This window comes from Chroicocephalus ridibundus, chromosome 21, assembly GCF_963924245.1.
Source record: "Chroicocephalus ridibundus chromosome 21, bChrRid1.1, whole genome shotgun sequence".
Taxonomy (NCBI): Eukaryota; Metazoa; Chordata; class Aves; order Charadriiformes; family Laridae; genus Chroicocephalus; species Chroicocephalus ridibundus.
The window spans coordinates 2,427,327-2,455,264 of record NC_086304.1 but is presented as its reverse complement, the minus strand read 5'-3'; the positions used below and the strand labels follow the sequence as shown (position 1 = coordinate 2,455,264).

General features: G+C 50.5%; 1 protein-coding gene across 11 annotated transcripts; it reads right to left on the bottom strand.

Annotated features, from left to right (window-relative positions):
* Window positions 1-395: 395 nt before the first annotated feature.
* Window positions 396-27,855, bottom strand: PIP5K1A (phosphatidylinositol-4-phosphate 5-kinase type 1 alpha). Of its 11 annotated transcripts, none has more exons than XM_063357359.1 (18): window positions 27,655-27,855; window positions 20,546-20,587; window positions 16,383-16,417; window positions 15,512-15,601; window positions 12,902-13,032; window positions 12,557-12,674; window positions 12,167-12,319; window positions 10,725-11,024; window positions 9,974-10,179; window positions 9,254-9,337; window positions 8,506-8,554; window positions 8,004-8,088; window positions 7,527-7,664; window positions 6,736-6,844; window positions 5,700-5,780; window positions 4,613-4,690; window positions 3,500-3,584; window positions 396-2,962 (listed from the first exon to the last, which is right to left on the bottom strand). In XM_063357359.1, exons 1-18 carry the CDS (start codon window positions 27,710-27,712, stop codon window positions 2,960-2,962), a joined length of 1,845 nt encoding a protein of 614 aa, XP_063213429.1. In that variant the 5' UTR covers window positions 27,713-27,855; the 3' UTR covers window positions 396-2,959. The 11 variants fall into 11 exon arrangements, with proteins under 11 accessions (XP_063213429.1, XP_063213428.1, XP_063213427.1 ...); XM_063357358.1 differs by having other exon boundaries at window positions 3,500-3,607; window positions 6,736-6,865; window positions 27,655-27,850; XM_063357357.1 differs by having other exon boundaries at window positions 6,736-6,865; window positions 27,655-27,850.
* Window positions 27,856-27,938: the final 83 nt, after the last annotated feature.

The window sequence follows — 27,938 nt, the reverse complement described above, 5'->3', positions numbered from 1 at the left end:
GATGATATCCCCTAGATGTGTTATCTTAGGTCCCGCTTCTTTGGTTAATCCCTTAACTTCCTAAAAAATCTGGTTTAAAAACATCGGGGTTTTTCCAAATATATTTTTGTTTTTACTGGCTTTTTATGTTGGCGTTTGTGTTGTTTATGATGTTGTTTTTAACTCAGACTTTGTCAGGAATGAATGTCAAAACAGACAAAATGTTTCCTGGACAGATAAGTTTGTTGAATTCTCCCAAGTATATCACGAACACAGGGCTGTTACGCAAACCTATCAAAACCCTCTTTGGAAATCCTGCTTTGGAAGATGATCATAGGGAAAAAAAAAAAAATACAGCTTTTTTTCTTTAAAAGCCCATGTCCCCGCCCCGGACAGAGGAGGCAGGCGGCGGTGGGTTCAGCAGCACACCGTGTATTGCGCGCGGTTCCAACAGCGGACGAGGCCACAAGCGTTACACAGCCGAAAGGACAACGGTCACGCACGGCGCGAGCTGCTCCCCAGGGATGGGGCAAGGGAAGGGGGACACAGGTCTGTCCCTCCCCGGGTGTCCCGGCGGCGACAATGCCGACGCTGAGCAGGACAGGAGAGGTCCGTCCATCCATGCTCCGTCCCGTCACCCGGCGTCAATCTGGAGGTCGCAGTAGGTGTCCACCTTCCCCGGTGTGGCCGGAGAAGCGAAGTCCCCTCCCCGCGCTGGAGAAAAGCCACTTGGGGGTTTAAAAAGACATGAAAACCCGGCACCCGTCACTTCGAAACACGCACACACGAAAAGAAGCAGTTCTGAAAACCCATTACAAAGCAGAGTTCGATATATAAACGTCACCCCCCCCCCACCTCCCTACTCGCCGAGTAACTATCCCCAGGAAAAGAAAAAAAAAAACAAAAAAAAAACACCCCAACACTTAAATACAATTTCATAAATATTAAATCATGAAAAAAACTGAGACTCTGTTTTCTTCCCTCCTGGTAAAAAAAAAAAAAAACCAACAAACAAATAGGGGTTAGGAGGGAAGATACGAAACGAGTGTCTAATATAGACAGTTACTGCAGCGATAAAGTGGAATCTGCTGGAGGGAGTCAGAGGCGCAGGGAGGGAGACGAAGGTCCAGCAGGGACAACGCGGGCGTCCCCGAGCCGATCCTCCTCCCGCTCGCGGGCCTCGGCGCGACATCAACGGCGTCGGAAGGTTTGAGAGCCCTTGAGAACCAAACAGTTTGTGAACAGCGACTGTCCTGGTGCTCCACCAACCCCCTGGGGATCCGGGTACCCGGAGTAAGGCCATTCCGCTTGGTCTTTCGAGAGAAGAAAAAAAAAAAAAAAAAAAAAAAAAAAAGTAGTAGCATTTAAAAAAAAAAAAAAAAAAGCTTTGTCTTAAAAAATATCAGCTTGTGTTGCATCCACTTTAAAAGGTTGAAGTGGGAAGAGACTTGGCTCTGAAACATCAACTAAAAAAATCCCTTTCTACACCACTACATTCTTCGTTTCCTTAGCAATCATTGCTAATTAGTATAGAAACCCCTTGCACTACCGCAAGGGCAAACTTTAAATTATTTTTTTTTTTATATATATATATATATATAAAAAAGAACGGAGGATTCTAACCCACCGGGAACACGGGGAAGAGTCACTTCATTTCTTTTAAAAAAGCATTTAGTGAAAATAAAGCTCAGTCCAACATCTGCTCTGAGATCTCTAGAGAAGCGTCTGCAGCCGGCGTGGGCCAGGCGTCACCGCGGGGAAATGGCAGCAGAACAATCCCTCCTTTCAGCTTATTATTTTGTTTAAAATCAGACTCAAAATGCCCCGTACTTTTGTGGAGGCAGAAGTCTGTCCCGTTTATGTAGGAATCTCGGTTTCGAGCCGCCAGGAGCGGCGATACAGGTGAGATATCAAAAGGGAGCCGCGCTATAAAAACGGGAAGGGTTTTGGAGGTGGTGCCCACAGCAGGACAGAGGGCAGGGGAAGGGACCGGAGCAGGCTGGGTTTGGTCCGTTTGCTTAAGAAATACTTTTAAAAAAAGCGTGCCCCTCCCAAAGATCTCCCTTCACCTGCGACTCCCTGCCGGGCGGGGAAAGGATGAAAGGGCCGAGTTTAAAAACCGGGGGGTAAAGCAATCCAAAACCTCCCTGACATCTCAAAAGCTTCGCACATTCAAAGTCCTGCGAGCAGCGCAGCGCCCGGCTCTCCTCGGCGCTCTTGGGGCGATGCAAGGTTGAAAACGGAGGCGGCTCCGGCAGCAGGAGCAGCTGGCGGGGGAGAGAAGCCCATCCACAGTCAGTGCAGCTCCTGCTCCCCCTTTCTGCCTCTCACATGGGATACTTTCTGGCGGAACACTGAAAAAAATCCTATTTATTTAAAAAAAAAAAAAAAGCCTATACTGCAGGACTAAAAAGAAGTGATATGACTGAATTCAGAGAAACACTTAAATTAAAAACTTGTTTAAAATACAAAATAAACCCACGTTGCTCTGTCGCAAACTGCCCCAACGAGGCTCTAATGCCCGTTTCCCCCCAAGGAACTCCAAAGAGCTGCTCGTTCTCGCAAGGTTTGTGGTGTCAACGTCTTAAGCAGTTAACTCCCTGAAAGTCAGATCCCTTTTCCAGAGGGCTTCAGGCCACGCAGAGCAGTTCCTCCTCTTCCCCCTCCCTCCCAACAGCCGGCTTTGCTCCCGCCGGGCTTCAAAGAAAGGAGGCCAGCAGGGACACAGCGGTGGGCTCTGCTGTAAGGAGACTTCCAGGTGTCCGAGGCTCAGCTGCGCTGGCTCGGACTTTGTTAATACTATCCCACTAAGTGTAGCCCAGCCTTCCAGCGTTTAGGTTTCTGTCCAGATAAGATTTCTTTTTTAAAAAAAAATAATATATATAATAAATCAGCAACAGGGGCTGAACGTTTGTCAGACTCCACAGACCACGCAGAGCGCAGAACAGTCTGCTTCCATTGCGGCGGTCTCGGCGTTGCTTCACTGTGAAGAGAAAAGAGGGGGAGATGCTGGGGAGGGGTCTGCCTTCCTCCGAGGAAGAGCAGCAGGAGGTCTCCTGCCTGGCCCTCCCCTAACCCTTCCCCATCCCAGGAGAGGCAGAGCGGAGGGGGCTCTCGAGTTCAGGCTTGCCCCAGCCATGATCTTACATTAAAACAGGAGGATCTGTGAGTATTCACCCTCTGCTGCAGGCAGAGCAAGATGAGCCTTGCTGTCCCCGCTTTATCTCTGCCATCAGACCCGCTCTGGGCCCTCAGGAAAGAGGAATGTCTCTGCTTTGCCTCCCGCTTACCCAATTTAAGGCAGCTGGGGCAGCAGATATCACCAAGAGCAGGAACGGTGCCTGGTACAAAGCGGGCTGAGCTTTCGCGTACCAGAGGGGGATTAAGAAGATCTGCTCCTGCTCTGGTCGACTCACACCACCCAGTGCCTCTGTTCCCGGCACAATTAGGGACCACATAACCCCTACAATTCTCCATTACCCCCAGAGCCGCTCTCTTCCTCCTGAACAGAGGTACTCACAAAGCTTATCTCTGTCTCCTGCAGGTCTTCGAGCTGCTCTCTCAGCTCTGTGGAACACTCAGGGATGGAAGGTCCTGGGGAGCCGCTGGGGAAACAGAAGGGGGAGACCTGTAAAGCAGTTTTTAGAAGTGAGCTGTCAGTAAGTCCCATCTCCAGGGCTGCCCTGTCGTACCCAGCCAACGGAACGACCCAGCACGGCACAAAGGCGTTTGTTAGGCAGGTTTATGTGGAGGCACAGGCAACACGATCCCTGCTGGGGCAGGCACCCAAAACACACCACCTAGAAAATCATCCCCCCTAGTCGACGGGACTTCAGACATTAGAAACAAGGATCTTTTGTCCAGGCAAGCAGCAGCACCTCTTTACATAAATCTTCGAGCACCTCCTCAACAGAGAAAAGGTCCTGTGCGAAAACAGTCCAGGGACGAAGAGATCACGAAGCACCGGAGCTCAGCGAGTCTCAGCCTCGCCAGGCAGAGGCATCCTTGTTTGAAAACGAACCTTTTACAAACCTTTTACGCTCTGAATGCTACAGCCTGACAGTAGGATACATAACACGGGCACGCTGAGCGCCTGATGGGATACGTTGCCAAGGAGGGAAGGTGGGGCCGGGAAGACGACTTGCTTTACTCTAATACCCCATTATTTCCCTCCTTCTTCCACGATCCTCCAGCAAAATGGCTGCAATCTGCTGGCTGAGGAACTCCCATTCCCAGCTTGGGTCTTGCCCCGCTTCCTCCTGAGGATATGGTGACCACAGCCTCTCTCCTTGCCCCTTGAGCGAGGAGTCAAGGCTGCGAGTGCGTACTTCCCCTAGGCCGAGCAGCCAGGGCTCTCTGGGGCACTGGTGACTAACAGAGGAGGTTTTGGGCTGGCATGACCCGCTCGGCCCTCCTGTGGCTGACACCCAGGGCTTGTCACAGCCTGCCTGCAGTGCTTGCCTTAATTAGTGGGTATTCGATTGCCTGTTACCCAAGTACAGGAAGCATCGAGCTGTTCAGTCATCGGGCTACACATCACCCTGCACAAACACCTTTGGATCAACACCCGAACGGAGATGTGGGGACCCCCGTCGGGAAGGCACAGCTCCCGCTCTGCCTGGTCGTGCCTCACCTATGCGCCCGGTTACTCTGAGCCGCTCTGGCTTCCTCCTCTGCTGAGCTCTCAAACTGGTGACTCGCTGCTTCTGACCTACGCAGAAATTAAAGGCGAGGATGCTCAGCGTTGGTTACAGCGCAGACAGCCCTTGAGGGTTGTCTTAATTAGCGCTAAAGCAGCACTGCCCTAACGCGGGGCTGCAGCATGAATCATAGCACCGTTTAGGTTGGAAAAGACCCTCAAGATTGAGTCCAGCCATTAACCTAACACTACCAAGTCCACCATTAAATTACAGCGCTTAAGAGAAAAGTGCCCCTCTCAAATGGGGGTTACCTCCCCAAAGGGTGGTAAACACCCCACGAGACTGGCTGATTCTGTAGAGAGGGGGAGAAAAAAAAAAGAAACCAACACAAAACCGCCTTCTGAAATCCATTCAACAAGTTATGCTGTTACAAATCAACAATCCACAAATTGCCTTCATCCTTTCCAGGGTTTGCAGAGCTTTACTGATCTCCCAAGTGGATTTACGGACCTTGCAAAAGTGGCTTTAAGCCTCTAACAAGAGGTCTGACGCAGGGCACTCGGATCCCAGGGCCCCACGCAGGAGAGAACACTGGGCTGTTCTCCCTCCTGGCACGTGGTTTTATAGCACGTTGGCAAAGGGTAAGCACGTGCTGGAGTGCCCGCAGGGTACGGTAAGCAGCGTACTCTAGTCCAGAGGTACCTGGGGCAAACACAGACCAGATTTCACATCTGGGGAACCTCTTGGGACTCAACCCAGTGGTGCAGCAAGTTTGCTCTTACCCACCAGAACGTATGCTTTTACCAAGACAGGCGCTCAGTGCCACGCGGGGCGAGAAGGACACCTTCCTGAGAGGTTTTACGATTGAGCCTTACAGCAGACAGACACGTTAAGGACTGCTGAGCCTCGGCACAGGACACGCTGTGTTACAGCACTGCATTTTAGGAGTGAACTGACTGTACAGAACCTCTGTAACCACTGGCCAGCAACAAGCGTGAGGCCAAATCCCAGGGTAAGTCTCACTGAGGACACCCTCCAGACAGGAGAAGGGTTCAGGCAAAGTCTGGTTCCTCCCCTCACCTAGACAGGAAGATGCCAGGAGCTGTTCTAGTCAAATCCTTTGCTGAGCTGTCAGCTTTATGCACTTGTACGCCCACTGACCTACGTAGAGATTGAAGGAGAGAGACCTGCTGTTAAGTAAGTAAAAAGAACACCTCAGGCATGCTGACGTACTGGAAAGGAGCAGCTCTGGTTTAGGATCCCTACCAAGAAGTTTCCACCTTTTACAGAGGCAGCAAGAGGCGTTAATGACAATTGCATCCCGTTTTCCTGCAGCTCAGGAGAGAGCAGGCACCTCAGTCAGTGCCACTGTGCAGGCAGTGGGTCAGGAATGGGGAAGATGGTTTCCGATTGCTTCCAGAAGGAGAAGTTAACACCTCAGAACAACTTCTCTGAAAGGGATCGTCCTCTGACCATAGCTCCTCCTCATCCCTGCCGGTCTTACCACTTCAGCAAGAAACAAAACGTTCAAAGGCAGCCACCGGCCCCCTCAGGGCTGTCCATGCATTCAGCTTCTGAGACATTCACACACCTGCGCACATCCCTGGCAGCCTCCTTTCCCGAGGAGTTGTAGGAGCTCAACGCTAACCCAGTCAGCAAGTTGCAAGAGAGCCCAACCCTCTGAAAAGAGCAGCAGGAAGGTCATTTTCAGCATCACCCATCGTCACATCAATGCTCTTCACGTACATTTTGGCAGTGACGCTTTCACCACCTCACTTTAATTAGCACAATTACCTCAACTCCAGAACAAAGCCATTAAATACAGAACACACAAGGAACTAAAAGCCACCGGGACCCCCACACGGCCCAAGCAGAAGATGCAAGATCATGTCATCTGTAAGAACTGCACACAGGAACGATGACACAATGCTCCACGCCTTGCACATGCTCAAACCAACAGCACCGAACTTGCTCAACACCACACGGACCACTCAAACGGGTATTTCTGCAAGCATGCCAAAACCCACAACATCCATAAAGCAGCACAAAGTCCTCCCACAGCTCATGAACGCAGGAGCCGCTGGCCCGCCATGCGCCAGAACAGCAAGAGCCTTACCTGTTTGCGGGCGAGTTGAGGCCTCCGCTGCCCAAGGAAGATGTGGACAGGGTCGTCGCGATGGAGTCGCTGTTAGCTTCGTCTACCGGCAGGGTCCTGGGCAGGAGATCTGGGCGACCAAGGTGGGAACCTGAGTTGAAGCACAGACTGTTCCATCACCAGCACAAGTGGGATCGTGTGGCACGAGCTCCCACACTAGCCACAGGTCGGGATCCGTGCTGGATCCCGCCCAAGACATCAGAGAGACCTAAGCACTGAAGAACCAGCCCTACAAGCAGTTCTCTGGTCCAAGTCCCAGTCTCCACATGACCACCTAGCCCAGCTTCTGCCCTGGCCCAAACCCCACAGGGACGAGCTGCTGGCAAAAGCCCAGGCCCATGGGACTGGCACGCATCTCAGCCCACTTCCCAGGGGGAGCACGGGCCACGCCGGATGCTTGGACAAGGCTGAAAGATCCCATGAAGAAACAATTCCTCACCTCCTGGGGCCTGGCTTTTACTGAAACACAAGGTTTATCATCCTGCCCTGCATTTGTTGCAACAGAATACCTGGAAACAGCCAAGTGTTTGAAGGGCTCGCTGCTCCTCCAGGCTTTCTCACGGTGCCGTCAAAGGCCATTTGGTGAATACGAGGTTTTGGCCCCATTTGGTTTCCTGCACCCACAACCCCAGAAAACAAGCGCTCCCCTGGCAAGACCACAAAACAACGTGGAGGTGTCTTGCACAGCTCAGGAGGCCGCAAGCTTCGATTAGACAAATACAAGCTGAAAAATAACCTCTCTAGGCACTAACCTTGCTCTATATCCGCCTCCGTTGTTACTTGTGCTTTTGTCTCACACGACAAGTGTGACTGGGAAGGCACTCCTCCTTGACAGCTCCGCCGAGGAACTGTTGTGCCAGACCGGCTCTTCTTCGAAGGGGATGGCTTTACTTAAAAAAAAAAAAAAAAAAAAAAACAAAAACAAAACAGAAAGCATTTTTTTAACACATTCAAGAATGAGAAAAAAACCCGATGCAGCAACTTTCCAGTGACAGAGTCTGTCGCAAGGGCTGTGCCCTGAAGGAACAAGCTGATGGATGAAACAGCTCCTATAAGGTCACATCTGTGAGACAAGAACAATCTAGAAGGAAGGAAGGGGTGACACAGCACAAGAGACTTCCTAAAGATCTTGCACGCTACCGTCCACCTTCCCAAACCACAGCTGCTGAGCAGGGAGAAGCCAGAAACCACGGCAATTGCTGAGGTTACAGCTGCGCGGACATACTTACATGGTATTTTCTTGAACGCTGTGTTGCACATGAACCGTTGGAACCTTTCGGCGTAGAAGCTGGGTCTATGCACAGATACAGTGTCCTGGAAGTCCAAGGGACAAACATTAATGTGTGAATCTGAATTAATACGTGATCAAGGTTAACATGAGTTTCTCTCAGGCCGTTAGCCTTGAAACACATGCTGTGTCGGACTAGGAACAGCCGGGGATCCTCAGAGCCGCTCTCGCTAGCGGCTGTGAGAAGCAGATTAGCTACAAGCAGTAGGCATTATGTACAAAGCAATCAACACTTGTTAACAGACGAGTAGACGAGGAGTGTTAACAAAGGCAGCGTTTCTGAGAGTACCTAGAAAGTAATACTTTTATATAAGAGGGGAAACACACACATGCCTTAGAAATCCAGGATCCTGTGCCCAGAAGGAGCGAGGACAGCGGGCACAATTTGAAAAGATGCTGGTATTCTTGCTAAACAAATTAAAAAGTGATATTTTTCTACATACCCCATCGTGTACAAGGGCCTTCCAAGAGTGCTCCAGCTTCTTGACAAATCTGACAAAGGAAAGAATTAAGAAGAGTTTTCACACCAAGTCCCCAGTCTGTATCATATCGTGCTCGCTCAGTACCGAGCTTGGCTGCTGACCACAGTGGCCAACAAACCCCAAACACAAGCTGCTGTGGCTTTAGATTCTCTTCATTGTCCCATTTTGCTAACACTGTGCCACAGACACCGGGGCTGATTGCACAGTTCTCTCCCAAGGGGGAAGAGTTTCCCAGGCGTCATTATCAAGGGCAGTTAACTTGCAGTGACATTTAACAGCGACGTTACACACGTGACCCTCTGCATACTGCATTTTAATATAAATAGAAGAAAAGGTAAGCCTTACAGCTATTTTTCATTTTACAGGGAGAAGTGGTTATGGCCATTTTAAGCCACCGCTTGTTTTTTCCTTGCCACTTCCTGCACAGTGCCTGTGTGCAACCACCACAGCACACAAAAACAACCTCATAAGAGTAAATCTATTCCGGGAACACGAAGTAAATACAGTAAGCAAGACCCAGAAACTGATCCCAAAATGCTTGACTTCAAGAAAATAGAAAGTGGCAAATAAATTTAAAAAAAAAAATAATGTTTATTTGCGTCTTAACTATTTCTTGAAAGCCAATCTTGACAAGCAAGCAGGGGCAGACAACGCTGGAAAGTGGTCTTCACCCTTAGGTGATACAAAGCTCTTACTAAATGTTTCTTACCTGTAGGACTGCAACACATCAATGATGCCGATGTACAGCAGCAGCCTCTCCCCCTTCGCGTTGCGGGCTGGAATGCCTCCCATCCTAGAAGAGGAGAAGGCACAAACATGAAGCAGGGTGTTCTCACGCAGCCTAGCGTGGGCTGAATATTATGTGAGCTATTTAACAAGCGTCAACATGCGGGAGGCACCTACTGTTCAGCTACGAATTGGGGAAGACAAGGCAGAGCAAATTGCTATTTCAGTAAGTTAGCTAAACCTCCCGAGAACTGACCCCTTTTCCCCCCCTATGACAATTTTATTGAAGATGAGGATTAATCCCAACTCATCCATGAGAGGAGACCAAGCAACTGCAAAGACCATCCACTACCATCCATACTAAAACGGCAGCTGGACTTTCTGGGCTCTTAGTCCGATCTAACAAAGCACTCGCTACGCCTTTTAGAGGTGGATGGAAATCAATAGTTGAAGCTGCCAATAACCGGCGGGCGGAGAACTCTCAAATGTCACCTGGAAGGCGAGAAAATCTTTTGTGCGTTAAGTAAAGGAAATCAAAGGTAAAAGCACGAAATTTGACGTTGAGACCTCTCTGGCCGGCGTGACAGCAATCCTGCACAGCCCTGTCTGCATCTAAATTAAGTCTCCATGAGCCAAGCTTGGGTTTTACCCCTCTCTCCTCACAGTGTTTCACTGGGAACAGTTAACACCGACACAGACTTACTGGTCATCTGTCTCTATGGTGCCACCTCGCCGGGCCTCTCCTTGGATGGATTCCATGGCTGTCGAGTAGAGGGCCTTCTGGGCAGCCGGTCGCCGCATGTCGGTCTGGGATGTCCCGTCCGCCATCGCGTGCTCTCTCTGAGCCAGATCGATGTTATGGATCGCAACAAGCAAACTGTAATCCATGATTTTAAAGCTCTGCAGGACCTGGGCAGAAAGTCAACAGAGGCTCACTCGTTACTGCAAGCCCAGGGAAACTGTCAGAGCAGACATTTTCAGAAGCGTACTCAGCATTTTTGCCTAGAGCCCTCAGTGTATTGAGGGGATGGCTTTTAATCCCCAGCTCATGCACAGTCAGCTCATCTACAGCCATCAGAGGGAGTCAGAGGAAAGCCATCGGTGGTACTCCTGTGCAGGCAGGGACCCAAGCCAGGGGAGAAGACTGACTTTTGCACTGCCACCCAACTTGAGACACCAGTCTCAGCCAATCATCCCACCCCTCTCCCCAGATCCTGCCCGGCTCCAGAGCTCAACCTTGGCACAGTGAGGCTCCTGCACCCCTAGAGGCAGTGCTGGGGTTAATTCAGGTTGGAAATACTGAACGAAACTGGGGTCCAGGTCCTGCTTCTTGTCCACACCACCACCAAAAAAACAGGGTCTCTAAGTGGACAGGCAGAGGCTACATGGGTGGCAACTGTCACCTCCTTTCTGTGGGAAAGGCTCAGAAAAATGCACTTCACCCTTCCACTTACCAAACAGTCTCTCTGTAACGTTTTGCACAGAGCATTATACATATCAGAGTCTAGGAAGAGGCCATCAGGGATGTCCTGCATAAAATCCAAGTCCTTGTACGTAGGGAAGACCTTCTCTCGCTCCTTCTGGGATGCTCGGCGCTTGTAGGTGGAGCCCTTCAGGTCGTATTTCAGGTGCATTTTGACAGAGCGCGGCAGCAGGTTGTTCATCACAACAATGCGAATGTTTTTGCCTCCGGCCTGGACACAGTACAAGCCGTAAAACTTTGGCAGCAGCGTCCTTGGGTTCTGGTTCAAATTCTGAAACGCCAAAGACAGAGGAGTACCGTCAAAACCATTCTGGTTATTCGCATGCCAGTTAGAGGAGTTATTTGCTCCTTCCTGTGCTTCTCTACTGAAACGGAGCTGGCAAGGATTCAAAGCCATTGCCAAAGAGGCTACGAGACAAGGGCAGGTGAGCACAGGGAACAGATGGGTGATGTCTACAGTTGTTAATAACCCCTCCGCAAAGCTGAGCGGGTAAACTGTAGGTAGGAAGCAAGGAGTTTGCTGCTCATTCACACAGAAGCTAAGCTGGGAACGCTTTGGAGCAAAGGAAGATCTTGTGCTTAGCCTTTTAAATTGGTCACTTAGGGCAAGCTAAATACACGGGGGTAGAGATGGATCTAAACTCTCGCAGCTGCAGAAGGCACTAGACAGAATTTTGAAGAAAAACGTGGCTCTGGGATATAATCACAGCATAAATACTTGTGGGTTCAGAAGCAGCTTAAGGAATTCAGCTATTGACCCCAACAGCATCAAAAAGCCCTAAGGCACTTAGGGTTAGACCATCTCATGGCTAAATTCCCTTTCACAGAGGTGGCTTGCAAAGGCCAGGCTGGACACAAAGACAAGCAGTCAGATCACACACACATCGTGTTCAGGGTGGGATCTGATTTTGCTCCAGAACTGATAAAGCCTTTTTTGCTATAGCCACTTTCATAAAATTTATACGCCTTTACTCTCAAAGCTGCTGCTAGAAACTTAAAATTCTTCAACTCTTTATCTTTGCAGACAGAACCAAGCATAGTCCAGGGAAGGGAAACACAAGTACAGCTTTCCAAGGCAAAATACCATGGGCATGACGCTGCGCAGCATGGAAGCAACAAGCAGTTCACAGCTGGTGACGAAGCAGCCTCCAACCTTCCAAAAGGGTCCCAGTCACCAAGTGCAACCCGAGACCCCTGTGCAGCACGCCAGGCTCGTGACACCCTGGCAGCCTGCGTTAGTCCATGACTGTCTTTGTCACTGGACAGTTGAGAGAGAAGCTGCCACTCAGCTGGGGCACAGATCTAACCTCCACTCACATCTCTACCAGGTGGTGCACAGCAATATCTGTCACGCTTGTACATTTGGGGGGCCCTCCCCTAGCTTGCAGAGAAAGCCTCGCCCAAGTGACTTACCATGTAGTAGCCAGGCAGCAGCTTCTGTAGGAACTCAGCCTCTTTGTGCTGAACCGTTTTGATGATAAACTCATCGTCGCTGGATACGTAGAAGAGGGAACCGCTGGCTCCAGAGTTTGAAAGTTCAATGAGTGGCTCACTGCAGAGCGAGTACTGAGGACAAGGTGAGAAACGCAGAGGTGAGAGAGACATCAATAGGAAACTTCTGTGTGAACGCTCTTCCTTTAAAACATTCACAGAGGCAAACCCCAGGGTCACATCAGCACCCACTGCTGTGCTTACAGAGCTTGCCACGGGGCCTCGCAGCACTCCAAGAGGGGGAAGAGGACAACAAACACCCATCACACGGAGCATGCGACAAATGGGAACCTGGTCCAACCGCCAACTCACCAGATAGTCATCTGGTCGGATCCCAAACAGCTCGCGGAAATAGCGAAAGGCAACTGGAGCATAGGTTTTGAACCGAAAGTCATTGTAGTGATGAGCTGGGGTCAGGTTACTCCCTTCACTGATCAAGGAGAGAAGCACACACAAGTATTTGTATTTGAAACATTTCTTAAGAAAATGCCCTAAAAGCAAACACCCACTGTCTGGCTGCTTCTAACACACTCGAGGCCTAGAAAGCACCCACCCGAAAGGGACACACGGAAGCACACAGAACAGCAAGCCTGCGTTAGGAACTAACACCGCTACCCACCCTCAAAGCACCAGAGAGAGAAGAAAGCAAGCACCAACCTTGGGAAGAAAATACTTTCTACTACGTAGAAATCTTGCATGAGAACATCTCTTTCGGGTTTGGTGCTCAAGCTTCCAACTGTGTGTGTAATGCCCAGCTGAATGGCACCTTTCAAGGCAGATGATGTTGTCTGGAGGGGCAGAGAAAATGAGTTAGACAACGTGGAGCAGCAGACTGAAAACAGCAATGAAAGGAGTTAAAGAAGAAAGAGCCCCCAGATTAAGACAGCCCTGTTAGCTAGGGTATTTCACACCTACTGGTTCCAGCTTCTGTCGTTTCTTTCTCATGGACTAACATCACTTTGGCGATGGGAACACCCCTTCGTCCCTGATAGCATCCTACTCTACATTTGCACTCTGGGTAGTTGAGCAGTAAAGGATTCAAATGGCATCAACATCCAGCTGGTCCTTAAAAGGACTGAATTTCTTCTCATCCTCCCACTCTCATCTCAACACCCTGCAGTCGGAGGGGGAAGACATCCAGGGACAGATTATCTTGTGCCCCCAGGACTAAACACACTTCTTGACACCTTGGTCTGCCAGGTCTTGGAATTACACGCTTTGAAGCTTGCCCTTCCCCAGCTTGGGCACAGACTTGGGTCTTCTACAGGACAAAGCAGGCACAGTCTGCACACAACACACACTTCTGTTTGGTGCTACCGGGTTCCTCCGTCTGCCTCCCTTGCTGGGTTGTGGCTCTTTAACCCTAAGGGGTTCACTCTTGTCTTTAAATAAGGAGCGAAGACATGAATCCTGCTCCTGCATCCTCTGCACAAACTGCCCAAGAACAATGCAGGACTGTGTTCTTCTAACAGCTACTCACATCAAGAGTCCTCTTCTGTCTACAAAGCAGATGATCTCATCTCAGACCACTGGGACGTGCTTCAGTCCAGCTCCTGCTACGGGCTGTCTTTCCCAGAAGAGCTCAGATGAGATCTGCCCAACACCCCGATGTTACACAGCCTGTCGATTCCCAGAGCACGGAGCTATGAACTCTGCTGGAAATGTTGAGGCTGCAGAGCAGGTGCAGCTCGGATTTGTGCACCGCAGCTCACGGACATTTCACTTGGCTTCGACACAAAGCAACTGGACCCAGAACAAGATCGAGGGCTCAGGATCCAGCTAGCTTGTGTTTGTTTCCTTAAGCTAAACAAAGCCCAGCCCCTGCCACATGCAAGAAATCACTGTGGATCAAAGCATTTGGCAACAGAGGCCACCGCAGTAGCTGGGGAACGGACATTTCAAGTCTTTTCTCCAGACACACATCCTCCATGAAGCTCTGCAAAACAAATGGGAACATTTCTCCCACTTAACTGTTTTTCTGTTATAGCTGCAAGAGACCTGCTCACCGTTCTCTGAAGAGAGCAACAAAACCCAGCAGTAACTCCAGCTTGTTGTAAGACAACGGTCTTTCCAACTTCAGCTACCTGTGTGTATCCGACATTTACCTCAGTATGAGATGGGAAAGGAGGAAGAACTTGACTCCGCTTTCCCTCCTTACCCTCTAAAGGCTAAAGTTGCTGAAAATAGATCTCGGCTCAGCTCACCTAGCCCCGCTTAAACTCCCAGGACAGTCTCACCGATGAGAAACAGAACTAACCAACACGGAGCAGCATTGCTGCCTTGTTTGTGAACACAGAGCCACAGGGCCAGGTTGCCAAGGAACAAGTATTTTTTCTCCTCTATTAGCCAGCACGATCAGCTGAGCAGCTGACTGCCTGTTTACAATCACTTTTAGAGGGCAAAGAATTTTAAAAAACAACTTACCACCCCGGAAAAGGCAGGGATGGAAAACAGACCGACTGTCCATTAGTCTCATTCCCAGATAAATCCCACGCAGTGTCCCACCAGGTTTCTGGGACCCTTGCAAGAAACATTTCAGGCATTTCCCATTGGCTTCTACTTTTCTCTCCTATTACTGCTAACCTCCTATCTCTGAATTTGCTGGGAAACTGAAAGCCAGATCCCAGTCCCGGAAACAGGAGCCATTTCAAAAAGGGTGGTATAACAAACGCCGGCTTCTGTGAAAACACCGTTTGAATCCACTCCAACACCCGACAGATGGAGGTACATCTGAATCAGAGGTTTCAGACCAGAAGCTTCGCTTACACAAAGCGGTGACATGCCCATATCAAGCCCTTACCCATTTAATCTACATCCTAGAAGTCCATCTCACTCAGAGAAACTCAGACCATTCTGATGAAGTCCAACAAACTGGAAGCAGCACCCATAAAATACCCACATTTACGGACTCTTAAAAACCACCCAAACAATCTCCCCTTTGTAAAGCAAATTCCAGTAATGCCACAAGATCTATAGAAACCATTGTGCCCAAAGAGCATGGAAAGCACCCAATGAGAGAGAAGAGGCCTAGGAAGTGTTGCTAATGGGCAAAGTTTAAAAATAATCCTCTCTTCAGAAGGCTACAGAAGAGAAGCTAAAAAAGCGCGTATTCAGTTTTTGCTTCCTTTGAGATCTTCAGCCACTGTCACAGACGTTACCCACTGTCTGACACCAAACCTCATGAGACACGCTGCTGCTCTGGGCAGCACTTGCATTGCAAAGAGGAGAACGGCCACAGTCAAAGGAGTTGTGCAAGAGACAACTTACCTTTTTATAGGTAGTCTCGCCCGTGGAGTCCACTCCTCTGTGCCCTTTCTTTATCGTCTGTGAGCCCGGCTGCCCAGAAGAACCCGGCATCTAGGGTTGGAGTAAAAGATGGTAAGAACCGAGGATGTAAAACCCGATGTCTTAGAGGGTGGTGTCTGACCAGAACCACCCGGCATAATTTTGTTATTCTCAAAGATGGAGCCTGGGAAGTGCTGAAGACCCAGGTCCCTGCACACGTGCAAAAGGGGGACACGATACAGGCTGGCCCCTGGCACAGCAACAGCATTGAAATGCCTTCAGGGAACCCATCGACTCCTTCGTGATTGAGGCCAGACACCTAATTAAGAGAGAAACACCTTCACACAAGACCACCTGGAAGGGTTTGCCTTTTTCTAAAATCACCCTCATCACAGACAGATCAGCTGTAAGCGAGTCTGGACCGACCACAGCTGGTCACCATGCCTTCTGCCAGGAAGGCCAAGTCTTTAAGGAAACATTTTAGGAAGGTGGCAAATTCTGCTCTGATTCATGCTACAAGAGCTCACTTGACTCATCATCTTCTAAGACATGTGGTTGTTAAATGGCGTTTCTCAGTCAAAACGAGTTGAACATCTTGCTCACAGCAGAATATCTACGTGGTGTTTTGCTGGCACGAGAATTGTTGAGCTTCAGGACAACCTGGGTTTTTAAGTGGAGATTCTTTTTTTAAGGAGAGATGCTCCGATTTCCCAAACGTGTATCTGCAACTTACTGTACTTACCCCTGCCTGGTTTACCCCTAACTTGTCTGCTATTTTTCTGATCTCATTCAAGTCTGAAATTGGGCATTCTCTCAGCCAGGGAACAAACCAGCTTGTCGGTCAGAAACTTACCTCAGGGGTGAGTGATTTTTTGAAAGTAGATGATCCTGTCAAAAGAAAAAAGCCACACTCAGAAAGGGTTAATAGTTGTTATGCATCTGAAAAAAAAGCCTGACACACCGCTTTGGTTGCAACGCTTTGGTTCCAATGTTTTAAGGCATCTGAAAAAAGCACTGACTCATGACTGATTTCTTCCCAGCTCCTCCTCTTAGAGCAGAGAGGGTTTTTGTCAAGGCACAAGGAAACGCGATTCTGCTTACCGCTCACCAGCCAAACTCAGTTCTGTGCCGATGCTACTGGCCAGGGTCTGCTCTGCCCGCTCTGCTGGCTCCCGGCACCCCTCTGCCCGCACACCAACACACCGGACCACCTTCAGGTGTGGCACCAGCAACGCCCCTGCCTTCGACGGGGTTATACGGCTGTGCAGGATCATTGCTGCCTGTTAATTAGAACTGGGAGGGCCAAGTGCTCTGCAGTGTTCAGTAGCTGCGCTGACCACGCTTTAGCTTAAAATTATTTCCAGGACCTTTTAATAAAAGGCCCAGGACATCAACCCTTCTACTCGAAACCAAGCTCAGGGATTTTCATAACTACCACAGTGTTAAATATCTGTGAGGTGATGTACTAACTTTTCTCTTTTAGGCTGGATTCCTGTCTTGGGGTTTTTTGGATGCAGTAAGGAAAAAAAAAAAAAAAAGGCAATTAGATGACTCTGTCCCTCTGCGATGTCCGTCTACACCACAAAAGCAGATCGAGACCAACACCGGCGAGGCCAAGAGCTCCCAGGACAGGGACACTGCCCCCGCCAGGCAGATGCATAAAACAGTGATGTGCTTTCAGCCCCGAAAACCAGCCAAGCTCTTTCATTTTGTTTTGCCTTCTGCTTCAGACACAGCAACTGGTTTTTTTTTTTTTTTTTAGGTGGGAGCCATGACCGCAGCCTTATAAAAACCGCCCTCACCCAAAGGCAACACCCCCATCACGCCGCCGACTAAGCGGAGGGTCACTTCCCCTGGCGTCCAGTAATTGTTTTACCAGATTAGGCGTTACTACATCAAATCCTTCTGGGTCCACCCACCGCTCGCTCAGCGGCAAAGCCCCTTCTGCTCGCCCGTTACAACCGGCGCAAAGACTCACGCTGTGATTTCAGCAAGCGCTACAGCTCTGCAAAAACTGCAGTTCAGCAAAAGGAACAGAGGTACTTAACAGCAAAATCCAGCAGCCTTCTGATCCCCTTATCGAATGATCAAAGTTCTCATTTCAATACATATTAAACAAGCAAACGAGAAGGGAAAAAAAAAAAAAGATTGTGACAAATGCTTTTTGCTAAACAAAGCGTGCGCAGAGCGACTGGCTCCAACTGCCTTCCCACCCCCTCTCATCCCCCTTTAAAGACAAGAAAGTTTCTCCCGACAAGCTCTAATTTTTGCATTTGAAGTTTTCTGCAGCCAGCTCTCCTGCGCCTCCTCCTCCCGGGGCGCTCGGGGCTCTTCGGAGCCGGACACCCCACTTCACCTCTCGCATCCCTTCCCTCTTCCCCTCGCCACCAGCCCTGATTTGGGACCATCTCCAGCTCAGAGGAAGCTTCTGGGACTTCGTGGGTCAAGAAGAAACCAATATAGCTCAACTCCGTCGCCTTGCCACAAAGGTTTTGAACTTGCCAAGATCCATCAGGACCCAGGGATGGAGGAAACATCCCGGGCATCACAATATAACACCCATTCAATAGCAATTAAGCCTTTTTTTAAGCAAGTATCTGTAATTACGTAAATCGAAACCTCTAAAAGCCCCATGATTTAAGCAATCCCAAAGCAGCACCACCAGCCTTATCACCTTGGAGATTCACTGTGTTAATATTTAATCATCTGTGCAAAACCATATTCCACTAGGATTTAGCTAAAACTCTCTCACCAGAGGACCCGGCAGCAAATCTTTTCTCTGCGCTGCCTTAATCACATGCAACAAACATTAGAAGTGAGAATATTCGATGAGCCTTGGCTGGAAGAGCCAGCATCCCAAGGCAGATCTGGTTTGTCCCCTGTGATACCATGGGATATCTTTATCTTAAGAGGTGTCACCGTGAGTTTGAGGAAGATGTACAGCACCTCAGCACAGCCCAGAGCATCGGCTTCACCTTCTCCTCTTCCCCTGCTGCCCCAAGACCACGGCATCTTGGTTTGCCCTTTCATGAAGTGATTTCGGAAGCGACAACGACAATCCTCCCCACCAGCTGGTTACAAGAAAGGGTGAGTCAACAAAGGAAAGCCGCAGCCTGCGGTCCCAGCATCGGCACGGTCACAGCATCGCTCTGCTCCCAGCACACCCAGTTTCCGCGGCAGGAAGCTCCCCCTCCCTCCCGCTAGTTTCCAAACAAGTTTGCTGCTGGTTGGGAAATAGGTAATTCCTGTTTGACCATGATAAAAAAAAACGCTTATTCACACCCGAGTGCAAGGATGAAGACGCAGCTGACGAGGTCTGCTCGGCTCCGAGGCAGGACTGAAGCCATGTACAGGTCTATCATGTGTCCTCCCGCAAAACCAAGCTCCCTCTGTTACCAAAAGCATTACCAGCTGAGGCCAGAGAACAAAACCCAGAGGATTCCATATGAAAACGTTTCAGTTATCTCCACCTCTTTTTATTGCTACGTAGAGGCAGTTTTGTGTCGTCCCACACGCTCTGCTCGGAGAAGTGAAGGTGTTAAATTCAATGGCATAAATGTAACAAAGTGAAATAATCTCCAATAAGCTACTATTTCTGCATCTCTTTAAACGCCTCTTTAAAATGAAAGATCGTCAGCCGTAATTCTGACCTAGACTGGCAACTGAAAAAATGGCTTGAGAGACCTAAATAGTTAATTCTGGCCAAAGGAAACAGATCAGGGTTAGAAAGTCCTGTCCAAAAATGAATTCATGATGTCCTAAAAAGTTTCCTTTTTTCTTTCTTTCACGATTCTGGGAGCAATCCCTATGGGCGACTTCAGAGCATTCCTCCGAGCTGTTTACTGGAAGCTGAATCAACCTAAATAAATAGCTGCCTTCCGCCAGCCTTAGCTGTGCAGGATTATTTTCAGCCAGCAACAGATAGTATACCCTTACCGACTGTGAAACAAATGCTAGGAAAAAAAGCTAAAAAGTTGTGGGGATGGCACCTGGTCAAACAGTGCAGACAAATATTTCACTGGAAGGAGCACGGAACAAGGCATTCGGGTCAGATCCTCACTTGTCTAGCAAACGAGCATGCTAATTTGGTACAGCCGGGACAAATACCCACTTTGCTCTATTTTTAAATAGAGCTGCTCAGACAGATTTGAGCTGCGCCTCATGTTTTAGACAAAAATAAAAAGTGAAAATGTTAGCACACCCAAACACATCATCAAGCTCGACTCTCCAGCGTCTGAGCAGGGCAAGCCGAGCGCTAGGACACATCCCACCGGCATGCACTGCCCGTCCCCCCCCAGCCCTGCTGCTGACGGCGGGCTTTAGCTCCGCCAAACAAACGGCCAGGGCAAGGGAGGCAGCAGGGTTTGCCCCAGACAGGTCCTCTTAATGCTCAAAAATGGGAATATTCTCCCTCCTCACTTGGACTCTGCCTGCAGGCGGTGGCACCGTCGGTAAGAGCACTTCTGCACACACAGAAGTCGGTCGTGAGCCCAAGCCTTAGACCCACCAAACACTACCTGGAGGACGTGCAGCACGGTGGAGCCCCCGCAGACGCATCCAAGTCTCTGTCCGCACAGAAATCCTCCAACACATTTTTTTTTTTCCTCTACCTGCTAATCCCGCCCCCCCAAAAAAAGTCTGTTGGGATCAGTCCCCCCCCCAGTCCAAGGCCATGGCTGCAAAATGGAACAACAGCGAGATTTCTTTTCTTCAAAGTGCAAACCAGGCGGAAACCAAAGCAGAAAAGCCCCGCTGGAACAATCCTGCTGGTGCGCACAGCGATGCGGAGAGCTGTTTAGATGTCAGGAGAGCGCTTACACAACACACTTCAATCAAACAGCAGCTTTTTGTTGAGAGTGGTAGCAGATTATTTAGGGGAAAAAAAAGAAACAACCCACCAAATTTTGTCAATCCTCAAAAGCCAAGACAGTTACGTAATCTGGCATTTTGCTGCTGGTTACTGGAGAGGAAGAAACCATGCTTTTTTTGTTAAGCACATATATGCAATACATCTACCTCTTCGAAACGACATCACCGAGCAGCACAAAAAGCTGAAATCTATACAAGGAAAAACAAAAAGGTTATACAGTTGTCACGGTGAACTGATACTTTACCTAACTGAAGAAACACGAGATATTTTCCCTAAGAAAGTTATAGAAACACGAAAAGAAATCCTGTTTCTACCAGTTAAGAAAACAAAGGTCTAAACTTCAGAAGCAAAACACTTCTAAGCAAGGCACCTTAGTCGTGCACAATAAAAACCTCTTCCACAGCTCTGGAAGATAAGAGCCTAAATATTTCATTTGCTTCTCTTAGGAAGCTCTTACGGAAAACTGCAGAAGTCCGGCCTGAGCTAAGAGTCAAAGCCAACGCTCTTCATCACAGCAGCTGGAGATGGAAGCAAACCCGTGAGCTCACGCAGCCCGCCCCTGCCAGCGCAGAACACGGCCCTCCAGAGGAAGATAAAACACTTACAAACACTTGATCTTGGCCAGAAGGCCAAGCAGTGAGTAATAATTCGGAAATTCTCTGCATCGATAGACTTGTTCTGATAAATTATGTTAAGGACATTAAACCAACGGCTTCAAAGCTGCTGTAAGAGAGTTCGTGAATTCAATTTCTAGATAAAGAGCTCTTGCACGCTGTAGATTCCTGTCGGGGTTATCTTTCCCACCACCGTTAGCAGTCGGCAGCTGACGTACGCATGACTGATTTTACCACCTCGGATTAGCGCATCTTCCTCCCTCTCCCCTACACTTGTTTTACAAGCCTGTTGATGGAGGCACAGGACACTCCTGGAAGTCACTGGATACTGCTGACGTGTCCATGCCGGCAAGCGGGTGACACGCTGGGAAAAGGCCCAGAGAAAGATAGGGGAGACGCAATCTCTGTAACGTTATCTAGACACTTCTCGCCGCTTTGCAGAAACAGTAAACCCTTCCTCAATCTCTCTTCACCAGCAAACTGCCAAGTGCTTTGCGAGGAGGTCAGCACACCTAGCCACAGAGAAATAAAGCCATTTTTTAATCCAAGAGGCAGAACTAAGAACAGGCTTCCGTGCAGAAGGTTACCAGCATTTTCTAAGTACCCAGAAGAGAGCTGAGGCCAAGCATGACATCTAAAAATCAAATTAAAAGCCCCCAAATGAGCAACTCCTCCGCCTTCTGCAGAGGTGAGCAGAAGAGGCACTCACCCAAGGGGAGGAGAAGAGGATGTACCAAAAAGGATGGGGTTTGCGCCTCCACCACCTGGAGGCTGGTTAGCACAGGTCACTGCTCACGTCAGCAGACGAGCACTGACCTCACTGAAAGTCTGGATCCACCGTTTGGGGCTTATTCCAGCGATTCCAGGAAAAGACGCACTTCACAGCAACCAGTTATTTGGGATAACTCCAATCCAAAACCAACATAACTCATCGGGGCTGGGAAGAAACCAGTTTTCCTTCGTGTCTTGTCAGCACAGCAGACCTTGACCAAAGATCAGTGGTCACAAGAACACCGACAAACAAAACCCCGTCTAAATGTGCAAAGAAACACAAATCTATCTCAACTGACAATGAGTTACTCTCTCCACTGAAAACATTTGAAATAAATAAAACAATCTCCAAGCCAAATAAATGAGACTCAGATGCATGATGTCTTCAGCAGCAGAGGATGGAGCAGCCCACGGAGCACTGGGCAGACGGCAGGCCTGAAGGGTGGAAACTCTGAAGACAAAAAGGACAGTGAGCGAGAAGTTTCCAGCATCTGCTCCTGACTCCCGGCCGTATTTCTTCCCCCGGCACCCCTCTCCTGAGACCAGCCCTCTGGCCGGAGCCATGCCCTCCTGCTCCCCCAGAAATACCAACTCTGAGGTACGGCAGACACGCAAACTCTTTGGTCCTCGTTATCAAACCACTTGGGAGTCAAAGAGCACCACAGAACTGCAAAAAGCACAATTAAAAGAAAATAAGTAAGTCAGCAAGTTCACTAAAACCACCTTCAGCTTCAGGGAAGGGGCTGGAAAAGAGGCACATACGAGCGAGGGCTAACGCAGCCAGGCCAGACGCCACCCGGTATTCCTGTTATTGCTTTTCCGTATGGTTCAGAGCAAAACTATCTCGAGGGGAGGAGGAAGGAGGTTATCTCCAGTTTCCTGGCAGAAGAGGGCTCAGACTTATTTTTGCTGAAGGCATTTTGGACAAGACCGCTTTCTGGAACACCTGATGGCAAGTCCTGCCCCTGTAACCTGCAGAAGAGCTGGGGAGAGCCTCCTTCCCTCCAGCAGCATCTTCTGGCACGTTGGCTTTGCACAAGGTTCTGCCGTTTGAAGATTAATCTTACCGTTGGCCGAAGCCCACCAGTTTTACAGCTCTGCATTACTCCCGCTTTCCACCAAAACACTGCCATGATTTAACATTTAAGCCAATCCCCGCTCCCAGACAACAGCACCTATTCAAGAAACGCCAAAGCACCAGGTTTTCCGGGGTGTCGGTAAATTTAAAGTCCAGCTTTAGGGCTATTGGGAGCTACTTTGGGGATACAAATCCTAACAATAAATGCTCTGAGCATTCCTTTTCCAGCCTGCTCTCCAACATCACCAAGCCCCAGGAAGGGAGCGTGTCAACAGCCCCTATTCCAGCTGAGCGATTACGGGACTTGCTCAAAACTCACCCCAGAGGGAGCTGGCGACAGGGAAATCCGAATCCTGGTGGCTGCACCACCTTCTTAATTTGGGGGAAGATAAACAATCCTTTCCCAGAAGAGTAAGATTTAGGTCAGACGCAAGGTATCTTTCTGCCCTGGGAGCGCTCCGCTTTTTAAACAAGGCAGAGTCCGTAGGGATGCAGCGAGAGAATACATTTAATCACCACTATTACAGAGTAATCAAGAAGAGGCGAGAACGAGCGTGATACCTTGTTGGGGGGAAAACAATGCCCTGATCCTGGAGAAGGAAGCTCTGGGTGAGCACAGCAAAGTAACGCAGGCAGCTTTAATTCACCTCCATCTCAAAAAAAAAAAGCCTGCAGGGCTAAAAGGGGTGGCAGGGAGAAGAAATAAAACACCAAGCGGACCCCTTCAACAATACGCAGCGGAGCCAGAGGGAGGGAGGAGCGGCTTTTACTTTCCAAAGGGAAATGCAGTTATAATTCAGGAAATGGTACTCCAGGTCATCGGTGCCCCCTCAAAACCACATGATTCTCATTCGCTTTCTAGCTACCACTTTGCCAGACAAGCTTCCCTCCGACAGATGAATCTGTCATTTATTTAGACAAGCTGGCTCCTACCTTTGTTCTTTCAACGGTAATCTTTTGTCTCCATCTTAGAGAAAAGGAGCTTTGCCCCACGCCGGGGTGGGCATCACACACACCAGCACGACTCCCACGGCACCAAAAGGGACGGCGAGAGTTTGGGCGACAGGACCCAGCTGACAATACTAACCTGCGACACCCACAGAGACTTCACAGCTGATGGTTGGGAAGAAGAGATTTTTATAACAGAGACGGGACTTGGAGTCATTTGATGGTCCTATTTTAAGCTTGAGGATGACGAGCCATTCAGATGTTTCTATTTAATAAACTCATCTTCCCTCCTGTGTGCTCAGTCTTGGTTAGGTGGGACCAAGAAAGCTTTGTCCCTCTTGCAGGAATATGGGGGGCGGCAAGGCTTTCTGGGTGTTTTACACCTACATTAAGGGCTCGGCAGTTTGGGACCCTGCTCTCAGCTCGCTTCAGACGTGTCAGGATGATTTCCCTGTCCCCAGTAGTGACTGAGCCATTTTGAGAGCAATTCTTTTGTCTGTGGACTCCAGGGAGGGGCCTGAAGCCGGGGTGACAATGAACTCTCAACTCCCTCGGACCCGTAATTATAAAGCAGCCGCGGCACCCAAGGCACAAAGGACCAAACAACCGAAATCCCACATTAGCATTTTTTGGCACATGCTGCTTCAAAGCGAAAGCAGCAAAATGAAAAAATCTCTTTGGGTGTTTCCCCAGAGAGTTGAAATACACGCTGAGTCAGGGAGAGGGGAAACCGCTGCCTGCCCAGACCGGGAAGGGTCTCAAAATCAACCACGTCCCCTTTATCTACGCTGGATAATGCCAGTAATAGAGCAACAGCCCCCCAGGGCAAACTGCACCATGGGCCACTGAGGGTGACAGTACCCCTGAAAAAGCCATGGCAGGGCTTGAGGTGGTTTAAGATTTACCAAGGAGCAAAGCAAAACCTCATGTCCGAAGCAACAACTGGCCCTCTTTTGTCCCCTCCCTGGCATCTGAAGGGGTTGCAAGGTAAGCAAGGCACAGCTATGGCCATCAGATACTCAAGCTGAAGCCATGCGTTGGCATTGTCCAGCCAAAACTCGATCCTGCTGCCCTCCCAGCCTCTGCCCAGGGCAAAAACAAAAGCCCCAGTTACGGCTCCAACCTGGTGTTTGCTCAGGGCCTCGTTACTACACCGGGAAAGCACACTCGGCAAGGCAGAAGAAGTCCTGCCAAGAGAAGGCAAATAAACACACGCGCTGGGGACACCTCAGGAGAGGGACAACTATGGTGGGACCTTGGCACAGGCAGCTCCTCCGCAGCCACATCACCCAATGTGTGGTGGGTGAGCCCTTCCAGCACCCATTTCAGGATCGCCCTCCTTGGCTCACAGCTCTCGGCATCTCCAGCTCTACCTGTCCTCTCCAGGAGCTACGGAGGAACCAAGTTCTACCCAAAGCCCAAACACTGCCCAGGGCAGAGGCAGACCACCCTGAGAGGCCCTGGATCTCCCGGAGGTGGGGCTGAAATCCGAGATTTAAAGCCTGCGCCGTTAGGGATCAGCCAAGGTGAACGTACGTCACATCACACACGTCAGGCAGCAGAGGCTCTGTCACAACCAGAATTCAAATCCTGTGGGAAACACGCGTTAGCCAACACCTCGCTAGCCGGAGAAGCAAACAATGGCAATTATTCCATCAGGAAGGGAGACGAGATTTACTCGTGTACTCGCATATTTTCTCTTAAGTAACGCTCTCAAAACCCTTCAAGCTTTCTGAAGCCGGCTTCTCCTCCTCGGCTCAGAGATGGCAACAAGATCAAGATCTCAAAGGAAGCCTCAAAGCAAAAGAAAGAGACCCAGGGGGTCTTGCCCCTGGACGCTCAGCCCTGGGCTGAGGCACAGCAGCTGCCGCAACCAATAAAGAGCAAAGCGCTCTCTTCTTCCTCACAAAACTGGCTTTATCGGACCGACAGGTATGACTTCCCCCGTGCCTGCTCACATGGTGAGCAAAGATACAGCAGGAACGTTGGATGTCTGTCTGCAACACTGCCCAAAGGACACAGCAAAGAAGCCAGAAAATCAAGCGCATGCAGACATCCCCACTAGATGATGCTTCATCAACTCTACTGCAACAATTAAAGTAATTTCTTTCAGGGCGGTGATCAGCAATCTGGCCCTAAATACTTCTAGAAGAGCAGTGGGGCAGCAGCAACATGCCGAGAGCACCGAAGTCAGGGTTCAGCCACGAGTCTTCCCGTGGGTTTCTTCTTTCCTTGATGTGATTTGGGTGGCAAGTGCCATCATGCTGACCAGGAAGCTTCAGCATATTGCATTATAATAAATAAAAATCCTGGCCACTCTCCACCAGAGAAGCTCAGGAAGGATGGTTAAATCTTGCCAAATGCAAATTTGAAGGCTCTGAGAAAGTCATTTTGGTTTCTAGCCACAAACTAGTGTAAAGAAGCTGGTTTGGGGCCTGTGGAAATGGGAATATGGCTCTCGACTTCCCCAAGAACGCTACCAGATGTGTGAATACTGGGAGGGGCCACAGTCACAGGTTTAAGAACCAAAAGTGCCCTGTTTTATCCCAGATGAGGTTTCCACCCATCATTACCATCCCTCTGGGAGGATGAGGACGGTGCCCAGTCCCAACCCTGCTTATTTCTGGTTCAGCTCGCATTTCAAATCAGCAGAGCAAGACAAACCCTCAGCCACCAGAGGACTTCAAGACCTTTCCCTTGACTCTTACCAGCTCCGGTTCTAGTCAACAAAACAACTCTAACCAGAAGACGTTTACGTTTCCACAATATCTTGCCTCCCACAGGTGCCAAATGGCTTTGACAAGCCACCTTCGCCTTGCCCAACACCAGATGCAGCAGAGAAGAGGGTGCCTCCACCCGGGAGATGCTCTCCTCCCCTCTCCCTGCCATAGTCCCGACTAAAGGAAGATATGTGGACTCCCCCCACCCATCTGTGCCCCAGCAGCCGAGTCCAGGGATCCGGGACCCGCTGCCAGCCCCGAGGCAGGCGACCTGACTCATGGCTCAGGCTCTACAAGTACAAGGGAACAGAGAGTCAAGTTTCCCCTGGCACCAACCGCTCTGCTCCCCCCACCCTATCGCAGGGCCCCTTCTGACAGAATCCAGTCCCCATCCCCATGACCCTCTCCCCCCTCCAACTACCCTTTTCTAGGGGGTTTTCAAGCCCCTCCGGACCCCATTCATTCCTGGAGGGTCCTTGCCACACACTGCAGCCTCCTCCCCAGGAAAAGGTCAGCCCTACACCCACCTCCCCCAGCGAAAGCTCAACCTCAGCCCACCCCACGGAGCCAGCCGGGCTCTGCGAAGCCCATCCCACCCGAGCCTCGGCCCATAACCCCCCAGTGCTCACCCCCACACCCTCCGGAAGACTCAGCCTCCTCCTCCTCCTCCTCGTCCCCCCCCCGCCCAGAAGCCTCTCCCCCACCCCTGGCTTCACCCCACAGCACCGACCCGCCTCCCACGCTCACCCCCGGCCCGCCCCGAGAGCCTTTCCCCGGCCCACGGGTTTGCAGAGCCCGGCCCAGGCCCCGAGCCCCTTCCTGTACACACCCAGCCTCGCAGGTCTCGCCCCCCCCACAGCTCCCACCGGCCCCACTCCCCCCGTACCCCTCACACCCTCAAAGAGCCCTCCCCAGCCCCACGCACCCCACGCCTCTCAAGCCTTTGGAGCTCCCCCCCTCAGCCTCACACCCTCACAGAGCCCCCTCAGCACTGCACACCCCCTCTAGAGCCCTCCTCTCCGCCCCCCAGTGCCTCCCTCAGCCCCACACCCCCCTCAGACCCCCAGCCCCACACCCCCCAGCCCCCGCAGAGACCCCCACCGGCGCCGGGCCCAACCCCGTACCCGCCAGGCCGCCGCTGCTCCCGCTGCTGCCCCCCGACTCGGGCCCCGCCGACGCCATCTTGGAGCGCTGCCTCCTCCCGAGGCAGCCGCCGGCTCGCGCGCGGCGCCCGCGCCCCTCCCCGCTTGGCCGCGCCCCCTCCCCCGAGGCCACGCCCCCTTCTCCGGGGAGGGGGGAGACGACACGCGGCGCCGGTCGCAGGGCGCATGCGCAGTCCAGGCGGCTCCTCCCCCCACCATTGGATTCGCCCCCGCGGACGCGACCACTCGGGGCGGGGGGGGGGGGG

Coding starts and splice junctions, on each gene's coding strand:
- PIP5K1A (XM_063357357.1), bottom strand. CDS start 27,712: ATGGCGTCGGCGGGGCCCGAGTCGGGGGGCAGCAGCGGGAGCAGCGGC. Junction 10,180..10,724: donor CGTTACAGAGAGACTGTTTG/GTAAGTGGAAGG, acceptor CTTTCTGCCCAG/GTCCTGCAGAGCTTTAAAAT. Junction 9,338..9,973: donor ACCATAGAGACAGATGACCA/GTAAGTCTGTGT, acceptor CTCCTCTTCTAG/GATGGGAGGCATTCCAGCCC.